Here is a 12400-nt window from a genome sequence, read left to right as displayed (position 1 = left end):
GGGGAAGGTGATTGGCCCCTCCCATAGGAAATAAAAAGAGGAGCGAAAGAGGAGTGGGCTTTTGCAGGAAGCCATTTTTTCATTCGGTGAAGATCTATCCGTGAATCTCAGAGACTCTGTGCCCAGGCTTTCCTTGCACAGCACCTCATTTGGAAAATATTATATGGTAGCTTTCCAAGATAGATAAGATCTGTAGTAGTAAATATTCCTTTGAAAGACTGTTTGCTGGACTTTGCTGAATGTGAATGAGAGGAATTCACATTCATTTAATAAAAAGGGGTTTTGTAGGGGCCAGGAGTCTGCTTTGTGAGTTTTGGGGAAGCCTAGGTCAAAACTTGCATTCTTGAATGTGGCAGCTATATTTAAGTCACAACCTTTTCAGTTTTCTAGTAAAGAGTGTGCTGACTTTTGTCAGGTGCCCCGAAATAATCAGAGTTGTTGTGCAGTGTTAAAAATACAACTTCTGTGTCAGCTTTTTTAAAGATCATTCTTAATTTGACTGAAGAGAAACAAGAGGAGAACATTCTGATCCTATTTCTATGAGGAGATGTATAAGGCCATGCTCTTACCTCACTTATAAAGTGATTCAAGTGATTTCTCTTTTCACGGCAAAACCATCTTTCATGTGTCTTTATGCTGCAATTAAACCCAAGTAAAAACATCACAAAGAAAAATAATAATAATGGTAATTTTCAGACTGGAAGAAGAGTAACTCAGAAGACGTCAGAGTGATGTAAAGGGATGTTAACAGACGAAAAGACACTGATAGGCCTTCTCACTTTATGCAGTCCTCTCCCCAGAGATCGGATGTTCCCCAAACCAGCTGGTACTGCAAAATCAGTTTTGTTGTGCGTGTTACCCTTAGATTTGGTTATGAATATTAGGATTACAGGATATATTAGGAAAGGATTATTAAACCGAATATAGATCTGAAAGTAGAAATAGGTTTGTTGGGCATAATGCCAGGGTTTTGATAAAGAGACCACATATTTAGTTTTACACATACTAACAGCAGCAAGGATCATATTTGCAAAATACAGGAAAAATGAGAACACCCATGAGATGAAGATGTAATTATTATTATTTTTTTAGAATGTGCTGAAATGGACAGACTAACTTAAAAAAAAAAGGTAAGGAAGACACAAAATATTTGATTTGGAATAGATTTTATGAGTGGTTAGAGACAAGAGATAAAAATTAGAGAAAGAAAGAAAGTCTATGAATGTTGTATTAAAAATAGTGACGGTTTATAACTACAATCCTTATAAGTAACAAAAATGTAAATAAATCAATGTAAAAAGAAAGTTAGTTAATTAAAACTACTTGGTTTAGTATTATTATTGTCATTAGTAAATGTGTTATGACATTACTATTACTATTGTTAGTTTATGTGTAATATCTATTATTTTTTCTCTGGTCTTTTTTGTAAATTGTACACCCGACAATACACTGTATTCAAAAATGCTTAGGAATAAAACTTAAAAAGAAGGATTACAGGACAGATTTGATAAATTGGAGGGATGATGGATAGATGATACAGATAGATGATAGAGACATAGGCAGACAGGCAGAAGAGAGAGACATTTAGACAGACATTAAGTTAGTTGAGTTGAATTGAGTTGAGTTGAGTTGAGTTGGGAGTGTGGGCATAAGGTCAAAAAATATTACTGGATACTGAAACTTTCAAAGAATAAGAATTGAATTGATGAAGAGATTCTGGAAGAGAACACACCCCCCCATCTTAATTTAATTGGGGGCCATTGACAAAAAAATTCAAGGGTTAGCAAAGTTTTCTGGCTTCCAGCATTTATATTTGCAACTGTTAAAACATGGAGACCAACTTGCCTCATTCAGATGCCAAATAGTAGCTTATGTAGTGGAATTCATTTTCTGGTAACTTTTTAAATAACAGTTTTACTGTGGTTTAAAAATAGAGAATAAAAATGAATAAAAAACCAATAATCAAAAGTGCAGAGATAAAAAGGGGGAGAGAAGAAGAGAAAATATAAAGTGGAATCGATTTCCTGGTATGAATAACTGAACCAAAGTTTATTATGAAATGATCCTAATCGCTTCTAATCTGAGATGCAAATCTTATCTCTCTTCTCTCTCCCTCTCCCTCCTTCCCTCCCTCCCTCTCTCCCTCTCTCTTTCTTTGTCTCTCTTTGTCCTCTCTTTCTCTCTGTGTGTGTCTTTCCCTCCCCCTTCTCTCTCATTAGAAGAGATCAGAAATCATATCTTTTTAAAACTGGTCAGCAGAGCTGAGCAAAGGTCTTGCAGAACGTAAACAGTTAGTACTCAAATAACGCAAAAATAGAAGAAAAGAAAACAGAAGAAGAAAACAACAAACAGTATCACTTCAAGCAGATATTTTTCTTTCTCCACCCCCATAAGGAATGCCATTTTTTAATTAAAAAAAACCCTTAAAAATCTACCACAGAAATCTTCCACAAAATTTTATGTTCTTTCTGATGGGAAGAATTGGTTAATTTAATTAAAGTAATAGTATACGGTGGAAAAAGACATAACTGCAGAATAATCTCCACATACAAAATGAGATGCAAAGACTTTATTTGCTGCACTGAAATATAATGAATAGTCTGTTCATGTATTCTTTCCTCCATATTGCAAGTTTAAGATGGGTCCTCCTAATTATTTTTCCATAGTCAAATTCAATCAGACAATGCCAGACTATTGATCATGTCAACACCAGTTTTTTGTTTCAGAATAATTTATTTAGAAAAGCTTGTGGTTTATTATAATTGTGGTTGGTTGCATAGTCAGCCAGATATTTAGACTGGATTTAGTATTTTATTTGCCTACTAGCCAATAACCCGACGTTCCCTGGGTATTTATATGGGCAAAATGTCCAGACCAAATGTAATTTCTAATGTTGGATTTTCCTCCTTACCAGAGGGAGCCCCCTTGTGGAGTACCTTGAAGTCGTTACCATGACAACTCCACTGTGCTGTACATAGAATCCATTTTAAGGCACAACAGGTTGTATCTTAACACAACACCCCACCCTGAGGGATGTTAGGGGTGTCTTACCATCACAGTATTTGTTTCCAGAGAGTAAGTCATCTGCGTACCAAGTTTGGTTGAAATTGCTTGAGGCATTCCAGCAGGGGTGGGTTCCTGCCAGTTCTAACCTCTTCTACAGAAGAGGTTCCACAAATCTACAGTGCCATTTAGAACCGGTTCCAGCTCCCCCCGCCCATCTGCACATCATCAAGATGAAGAGCGAGAGGAGGAATTCTGGGAGTTGAAGTCCACAAGTCTTAAAGCTGTCAAGATTGAACACCCTGGGTTTTTTTCTAAAGGGTTAGGGGTGCAAGGGTCTTGTAACTTGGCAGCTTTAAGACTTGCACACTTCAATGCCAGAGTTCCTGAGCCAACATGACTGGAGGAATTCTGGGAGCTGAAGTCCACAAGTCTTAAAGCTGTCAGTTTGAACACACCTGGGGTTTTTTTCCTAAAGGATTAGGAGTGCAAGCATCTTGTAACTTGACAGCTTTAAACTTGTGTGCTTCAAATGCCAGAGTTTTGAGCCAACATTTTGGTTGCTAAGCAAGAGCGTTGTTAAGTGAGTTTCACCACATTTACAAGTTGGCCATACCCGACCAGTCACATGGCCGGCAAGCCATCCCACAAAGCAGGCCACACCTACAGAAGAGGTTCTACATTTTTTGAAACCCACCACTGCATTCCAGAGTTATGCTGGAACATACACACACAGAAAGAGCTGTTTATATACATAAATTGAGTCTTTCTCAAGGATTTAGGAGAGACATTTATTTACTTCTTAGTGTATGGCATATCATACATGGACTAGCAATATATATTAACATTCCACCTAAATTAGAAAAACGCAATAGAATACAAATGTTATAGAAGAGGCAGATGTTGTTTGATAGTGTTAAAACCATCCTTGAATGATATAAGCTGTTTCAAGTAAAGCTGCCTTTTACAATTGATTGACAGTGATTTTTTCAATTGATGGTGTTCAAGTGGTTCTCCAGAATGAACATTTTGCTGTTAAAATTATTAATATCATCACTACCATCACTATCACTATTTTTACAAGGTTTACCAGTAACTTTTATAGTTAGTTGCATTAAAGAACGACAACAACATAAATGATCATTAGCATTATTTTTACAATTGGAAACTTAGGTTCAACACCATTGAACAAATTATTTTTGAGGATTGTGCAAATGCCAGTAGAGTGATCAGTGAATTCAGCATTATTTTTTAAAAAATGTTTAAAAAAATTGCTAGTGCATATTGATTGGTGGGAAGGAAGGAAAATTTTCCTACTAAAAGAAATTATTGAATTTCTTCATTTCACTTCAAAGATGCAAATACGTATTTCCCAAAATACCTGGAAATGAATTTTTTAAAACGATATTGTTCAAATAGAATGTATAAATTTAGAATCTACAGATCTGGAAAAAAAATCCAAGTCACACTTTCCCAATCATTTTACTGTATTGCTTTGTTGTTAGTTGCAAAGTCATATCCGACCCATTGCGAACCCCATGGATAATGTTCCTCCAGCACTTCTGTCCTCTACCATCCTCTGGAGTCCATTTAAGCGCATGCCTACTGCTTCGGTGACTCCATCCAGCCACCTCACTCTCTGTCGTCCCATTCTTTTTTGTCCTCAATCTTTCCCAGCATTAGGCTCTTCTCCAGTGAATTCTTTCTTCTTATTAAGTGGCCAAAGTACTTTGAGTTTCATATTCAGGATCTGGCCTTCTAAAGAACAGCCAGAGTTGATCTCCTCTAGGACTGACCGGTTTGACTGCCTTGCACTCCAAGGGACTCGCAACGAGTCTTCTCCAGCACCAGAGTTAAAAGGCCTCAATTGTATGTATTGTAACTGTATGCTAATTTCTGTTATTCTCTCTGACTTTTTAGGCCTCTTTGAAGAATAAATTCCAATGGAGGGTGTTCTACCGCGCTGAGCAGTCTCTCCTTATGTTTACTTTGGTCTAAAAACACAATGGAACACTAAGCCAACCTTCATTGCTGCAGGATGAATCGGATGACTACATCTGGAAGCAAGCAGCATAATGTGTGTCTTCTTCAGTGGTGATTTGCTTAGTGGGTGGAACAATGCCAGAGGACTAGCAGAAATGCTTATGGATACATGGGCTCCATTGATAATATTATGGATTACTGCATTTCACATCTATATACATGGCTCAATCAATCATTCCCAAGTACTACCAGTAGGTCCAGTAGAGGACTAAGTGAACTCAGTGAAGAACAAAGAGTGTTGAACCGTTCGAAGAGAGGCTGGTATGGAATCAAATGTTTGCTTAGAAGAATTTTCCGGACCTGAACCTATATTAGTTGGACGGGTAAGTCAATATTTAATCCTCCAATGAGACCGATAACACATACTTATTTCTTTGAACTGTTTCCTCAAACTGGCCTCGTAATTCTATGTCCTGTGAATGTTTGACATGCTAAAGTCAGCTAGAAAAGGAGCTGACCCCTAATCACTTTCTGCCTTTACAGAGCTAAGAGTCAGGGTGTAGTTAACTCTGATTCACCAAAGGGTGATTATTGATTTTATGTGGTTAGCATATCACAGTCAAAGATAAGGGTATGAGCATGAGTATGGGGGTTGGGTTTTGTTAATATGGATTGTTTGGCAGACAGGACAGGTAGCACTTTCAGTCATAAACAATAAGAGAACCACCGAGTGGGCCTACTCAACTTATCTTGGTACTTCTTCACTTTTGATTTACTATGGTAATATGTAGCTGAGCACATAAAAATTAAAACTTTGTTAGGCCTATCTTGCTGGAAGATTAAATGTCTTAGCAGGTGACTGTGTGTGTGTGTGTGAGAGAGAGAGAGAGAGGAGGAGAGAGGAGAGACAGAGGAGAGAGAGAGAGTAGACACAACAGAGGAGAGAGGCGAGAGAGGAGAGAGAGAGAGAGAGAGAGAGAGAGAGAGGACCACAGGAGAGAGAGAGACACACAACACACACCAAGAGGAGAGGGAGGGAGGAGAGAGAGAGGAGAGAGGGAGCAGTACACACCACGGGGGGGAGGGAGGGAGGAGGGAGGAGAGAGAGAGAGAAGAGAGAGAGAGAGAGAGACAGAGAGAGAGACAGAGAGACACAGACACACAGACACACAAACAGAGGGAGAGGGAGGGAGAAAGAGAGATGGAGAGAGAGACAGCACACACACACAGGGAGTGGGAGGGAGGGAGGGAGGGAGAGAGAGAGAGAGAGAAGAGAGAGAGAGAGAGAGAGAGAGAGAGAGATATGATGGATAGAGACAGTGTTGGTTTTCTACAGGATGCATGAAAATATTTTCAAGTTGGTTGTATGAATATTTGGAGGGGAACAGATTCAGTTCTTTTATTGACCTCATCTGATAGTGAGGGATCAAATCTCAAAAAAAAAAGAAAGAAAGAAAGAAAGAAAAGATTGGGACCAAAATCAAGGAGGCCTACTAAAATAAGCTCAGAATAGGATTAATACAAAGGCAGGTTTGATTACCTGAGCTAAAGATGTGAAGAAGGGGCCCTATGAAGAAGCAAGAGGACTCGCAAGGAGAAAAGAAAATGAGTAAGAAAAGCATTCTTTTGGTGGAGCATCTTAAATAGCAGCAAAGTGTGTCTCTCATCTCCCCCTCTGTTTCTGTATATCTCTCACATACACAAGTCACACATTAGCAATCATTTTACTGTATTGCTTTGTTGTTAGTTGTGAAATTATGTCCGACCCATCGACCCATCGCAATCCCATGGACAATGTTCCTCCAGGCCTACCTGTCCTCTACCATCCACTGGAGTCCCTTTAAACTCACGCCTAGTGCTTCGGTGACTCCATCCAGCCGCCTTCTCTGTCGTCCCTTTCTTCTTTTGCCCTCAATCATTCCCAGCATTAGGCTCTTCTCCATTGAGCCCTTCCTTCTCATTAGGTGGCCAAAGTATTTGAGTTTCATCTTCAGGATCTGACCTTGTAAAGAACAGCCAGGGTTGATCTCTCTAGGACTGACCGGTTTGACTGCCTTGCACTCCAAGGGACTCACAGGAGTCTTCTCCAGCACCAGAGTTCAAAGGCCTCCATTGTGTTGTATTGTAACTGTATTGCTAACTTCAGTTAATTCTCTCTGAATTTTTAGGAAAATTTAGAAAAACATTTTTTTTGGGGGGGGCAATCTTAAATAGCAGCAAAATGTTTCTCTCATCTCCCCCCCTGTTTCCGTTTATATCTCACATACACACTGTCTTCTTTTCAAGCAAATAAGTATGCTTCAGAGTGACAACTATTTAATACATGCCTTCTGCCTAGAAAATAAAGATATTGTATTTTCGTTGTTAATGATACCTATTATGTTCCCATAGAATCGGAAGAAGGCAGCCCCCCCCCCAAAAAAAATAAACCATCCTAATAGAAATTAATAAGGGTTAAGCTGAAGATTTCATTTTATTGTCAATCATAATGTGGAATAACTATAAAACCACTTATATTATCAAGCATCCTAGAAATCACAGTATAAATTGCCGAAGCAGCACAAATAGAATGCCAGGCTTTCAAGCATCTTCATGCATCAAACTTTAGCAGCTCAAATATTTACCGGTCTTCATGGGTTATTTATTTACTATATGTAAATAAATTCATTTCATTTGCTATAGCCCCCATCTCTTAAAAAAGACTGTAAGTCATTTACACTAAATAAGTTTTACCATTTGATTGTTCTAGCAAAATGCAGACTGAGAAAAATAGAAACAGGTCCTAAAAAGCATGAGATTATTTTTATTTTTACTATTTCAACATTATCCTCTTTCTAATTCCTGTTTTATTCTATCTGTTAAAATGTAGCTACAAGGGCAGTCCTAATTCATTGGCGATGTGTTATTATGATTGATTTTTAAGAAGAAGAAAAAAAAATCCACAAAAGGGGGTGACAGCATCATGAAGGAAGTTGCAGATAAAGATTTTATTCTTGGCATTGTTCTGCTGTTACTTAAAATATCAACCTGAGTTGCATATTTATACTGTCCTGTGGTTCCTTTGTTAGATCTACTTTTCTGTTGTGTAGAATGGGGAAACTCGCCATGGGCAACTATATGAGTGACAACTTGCCATAGCCAACTTGCCATGACCAACTAGCCATGGCCAACTCATTGCCGTACAGTTCGCTTCAGGACAATTCCACAAATAAAAAGTTACATTAATTTCAATGGAAGCATTGTCAATCATAATAAAGAAAGTCAATCCAGAAATAAAAGAGTTGCAATAATTTCAATGAAAACATGGTCACCAATAAAAGTACTGGAATGAAATGATTAATACAGCACTGAATTGTCCCACGGTTAGTTTTCCTGCAGTGAGTTGGCTTCGGTAGCTTAGCGGTGGCAAGTTGGCTGTGATTGTGCTGACTTCTTCTAAACCTCAGTCATGATGCTTAAGAACTGAAGTCATTATCCACAATATGTAAAGCACTGTCTACCACAGGAGTTCAGTCCAAATGAAGTAGAGAAAGATATGGAGGAGATGAACCTGATGGTGAAGTTCATGGTGATAATTGAAAAACAGGCCTTTTGATGAATGTATTTTTTTGTGTACATCAGAGCAAATTTTGAGTATATTGGTACTTGCTCCTAAGTCTTTGAGCTATTTTTCTATTTAGATTTAGGACTAAAAAAAAGCTGAAGTTGAATAGGATAAGAGAATTAAGAATGGAACCTTCAAAGCCTTCCCAACTGGTTCCAATCATTAGACAATCAAACAGGATTTGAGCCATGAATTGCATTCCAGGAAAACCCCAAAGTTTCCACCCCAATTTGCATCTCATTTTCAGTAATTAACAGAGTCCGATTTCCTACTTGCTTGGGTTAATGGTTCACTATTGTCTACACCTCTGTGAAAGGAGTGGTAGTTTTTAGCAGCAATGGACAGTAATGTCTGCCTAGAATTAAGAAGGGCAAGTAATTCGTAGAACCATAAAGTACAATGTGATTTCATTAGTTCCCATTTGGAGAAAGTAAAATCGCTTTCGCTAGCTGCTCTTCTGGTTTCTGATACACGCATGCACACCGGTCAGCTGATGTTTGTTCATGCTCCGGCCAGCTGAAGACCAGGTGGCCGGCGCATGCATGCTCATCGGCCAGCAGATCTTAAAGTTTTGGGGCTCTGGCAAGCGCACACATGCACTTTCTGGTTTGGGTAACAATGCCTCTTTACCAGTTTCAGTAGAACCTGTACATAATTTGGATCAAGATGATTTTTAAACAAATGATATCCATATGTTCTTATTCATTTCGATGAAACATTAAACAGAAAGGGATGGATATGAATCTTGAAGCAGGATTTTAATGTACATATCAATATTGCCCCCCCCCTTTTTTTTGCAGTATTTTAGGATTCTCTTCTAGAAGTCCTGGTACTGTCACCCTTAAGTGTGAAAAGACTAAATGGTGAAGTGAAGTATACATTTACACTGTACCTTCTACAAGGCTAAGCTGAAAGGGTCAGATGAAAAATAGTCATCGTGAGCTAGGCAATATTTAGGTAGAGGAATTTCAATACCATTGAAGAAGTCAACAGGTTTATTTATTAAATGCTAGTTTTGTAATCTGCCAAACATTATTTCCATACAAAGGCATGCGTTTACACAACTTACACACTAAAGCCTGAGTTTTGTTTTGTTCTTGTTCCATTCAGTTGTGTGTCTGGTTCTCAGAGACAACTTGGACAAGTCCCTGCAATTTTCTTGGCAAGGTTTCTCAGAAGTGGTTTGCCATTGCCTCCTTCCTAGGGCTGGGAGAGAATGGCTGGACCAAAGTCACCCATATGGCAGGACTAGAACTCAGGGCCTCTCAGTTTCTAACCTGATGCCTTAACCGCTGCATCAAAATGGCTCTTGAAATCATATCCAAAACCTTGGATAGCAAAGATTAATTGATATGTTCAAATATTATTCTAAGACCAAAAATATAAATCATATTGTGACTAAATGTAATGGCTTACATTGCTAAAGTGAAGACTAGATTTTTACAATATCCTGCATTTCAGCCTTTCCATTCCCTTATTAGTCTAGTCAAACATGCCACAAAGTTCCATTTATGATGTTGCTGATATTCTGAGATAATTTTGAATATGGCGCTGAGAAATGTACCCTGTAGACCAGATTTTGCTGAGACGAAGAAAGAGATGGAATAACTTTTCAATTAACAATGCGGTTAAAATAAAATGAGTTTCATCCAGAATAGTTTATATTAGCGTTGAAAGTAATTGAAAAACAATATAGTCCAGCTGTCCTTCAGGAGACCTTCTACAGTGATTTGTAAAAGTTAAGATAAAATCATTATAGAAAAATTATTTTTGTCTCATTTTATTTCACCTTCCTCCCATTTTAATCTACCACTGAAAATACACAATGATGGAAATTAAAGGAGATATTTTAAGGATGTCGTGTAAAACTTTTCATAGCTTGTGATTTAATAGATTGGAATAAAAAAAACATATTGAATAATCTTAAATCCTGATCTTGCTTAGAATTAGATATTTGCAGCAAGTCCAAGATGCTTCTTAATTGTGCATGTTAACAAAGCTGGCCCTACAATTAGGCTGGGTGAGACAGCTGTCTGAAGCATCAGATTTTGGATAGGAAGACAGGGAATTTTGAAGCATTTTATTGCTGTATTGTGGCTACTGGAGATAGAGAGAATGCTTTAGGGCTTTATTGTGTCGCGTATAGAAAAAGGTTCTGTGGCTCTGGGTATTACGTTTCCCGATTTGGCTGGGTGGGATTATCATTTATGTCTCTGCTTCAGACAGCAAAGTATCTTGAGCTAACCCGGTGAATTAATTTATCCCAAAGTCATCCATTTCTATCTTACGTTGATGCAGGGTCTGGCAATAGCTACGCCTTACAAAATCAAGACAAAGAAGACAATCCAATTTATTTGGAAATAATTATTTCCTTATTCAAATTCTTAAATCTGTCATAAGACTTTAGCCTTCGTTACATTCTATTACATTCATTGAAATTATGAGCCAAATTTTATCCACTGATGATGGGTCCTCCTCTATATCTAAAGAATGTATTGAAGTGCATTGCAATTTTTGTTGTTTTGAATACACACACACACACCACACAGACACATATGGACAAAATTGTTTTTTTATAGGAACATATTCCCAATATGGATTTAAACTAGGAAAGTTTTCAGTCAAATACCCTGACCAAAAAAACAAAAACAAATTGTGTGTTAAAATAGATTGCTTCCCCTGTCTTGATTCTTCTACATATTGCTGAGCTGTTTAAAGGATCTGCAGACCTCATGTGTGACAATGTCTCTGATGTAAATAGGGCAAGAGATGCATTGGGAGCTTTCTTTCTGGGAGCTTCCTTTCACTACCACATCAAATCAGTTAATAATCTGCATTACGACATCATTAAAGCATCCTGCCTTCCTTTAATTTCCATCATTATTCAAGTGCACTAGTAAATTATAAGGGAAGAAAGAGGCAAGATAGTAACAACAGACATGTCCATTTTCTAGAAGTATTTTTTTTAAAGTATTTGCTCTTCTATGTTACTGGGGTTTTTCCCCCCCTTTCAAGTCACGGAGACCACTTTATACTTTCTGAATTCTGTAGACAGATGGAACAGTGCAAACATGATTTCAGGGAAGAAGATGTTGGATCTGTTCCTGAATTCACAATCTCTGTACTCCCTGACTGTGTATTCTTCCTTCATGGATCATACAAAATCCACTCTGTCTATGCATCTATTTATGCAAGTGCACACAAACAGCCAGTGTATTTAGAGAGAAACTTTACCAAACGTGCAAAAATGGCGAAGCATTTAACTGAGACCAAATTCAGATATGCAAGTACCATGCCTATCTATTCTGCAAACTGCTGTACAGCGTTAGGCGAGGAAAGAGGAAAAATCAGGGTCCCACAGGATGAATTTGCTTCAACTTTCCTGTGCTCAAAATATCTGAAACTGGTTCAGAGCATGTCAATGAATTCTTTATTTTCCAAGAAATAGAAATGAAAATTCTATCCAAATTGAACATTGATCTAAGTGGGATTTTTCATAGCCCCTGTCTATGGAATGCTTGTTGACCCTTTCTAATTATTAATTGGTCTCTTCCAGCCAAAACATTTAATCTATCTAGATGTAAAAATCACCAAGGGCAGGGCAGGACTAATTTAGCTGGGAAATTTGTATACAATTTCAAAAAATCCTAAAAAAAGTGGCATGTTTCATGTTTCATGAAAATGCTCACAAAGTCACAAGAGTAAAGTGCAAGTTGAATACTATATAAACTGTTTTGTAAAGGTCCATCCATATACTTGCTGGTGAATGATCTGTGTGTCGCATATAACATTAGGTATTTACAGTGGACT

General features: G+C 37.8%; 1 protein-coding gene across 1 annotated transcript in view; it reads left to right on the top strand.

Moving 5' to 3' along the window:
• Positions 1-5141: 5141 nt before the first annotated feature.
• The window catches only part of CDH8 (cadherin 8), a 226476-nt gene continuing 219217 nt past the window's right edge, over positions 5142-12400 (top strand). Inside the window, 4 exon segments of the mRNA XM_032230772.1 lie at positions 5142-5252; positions 5255-5306; positions 5309-5323; positions 5326-5369. Coding sequence (XP_032086663.1) covers positions 5142-5252; positions 5255-5306; positions 5309-5323; positions 5326-5369 — 222 coding nt within the window.

Source organism: Thamnophis elegans, chromosome 14 (assembly GCF_009769535.1).
Source record: "Thamnophis elegans isolate rThaEle1 chromosome 14, rThaEle1.pri, whole genome shotgun sequence".
In the NCBI taxonomy this organism is placed as follows: domain Eukaryota; kingdom Metazoa; phylum Chordata; class Lepidosauria; order Squamata; family Colubridae; genus Thamnophis; species Thamnophis elegans.
This window is presented reverse-complemented; position numbering and strand designations above follow the sequence as displayed.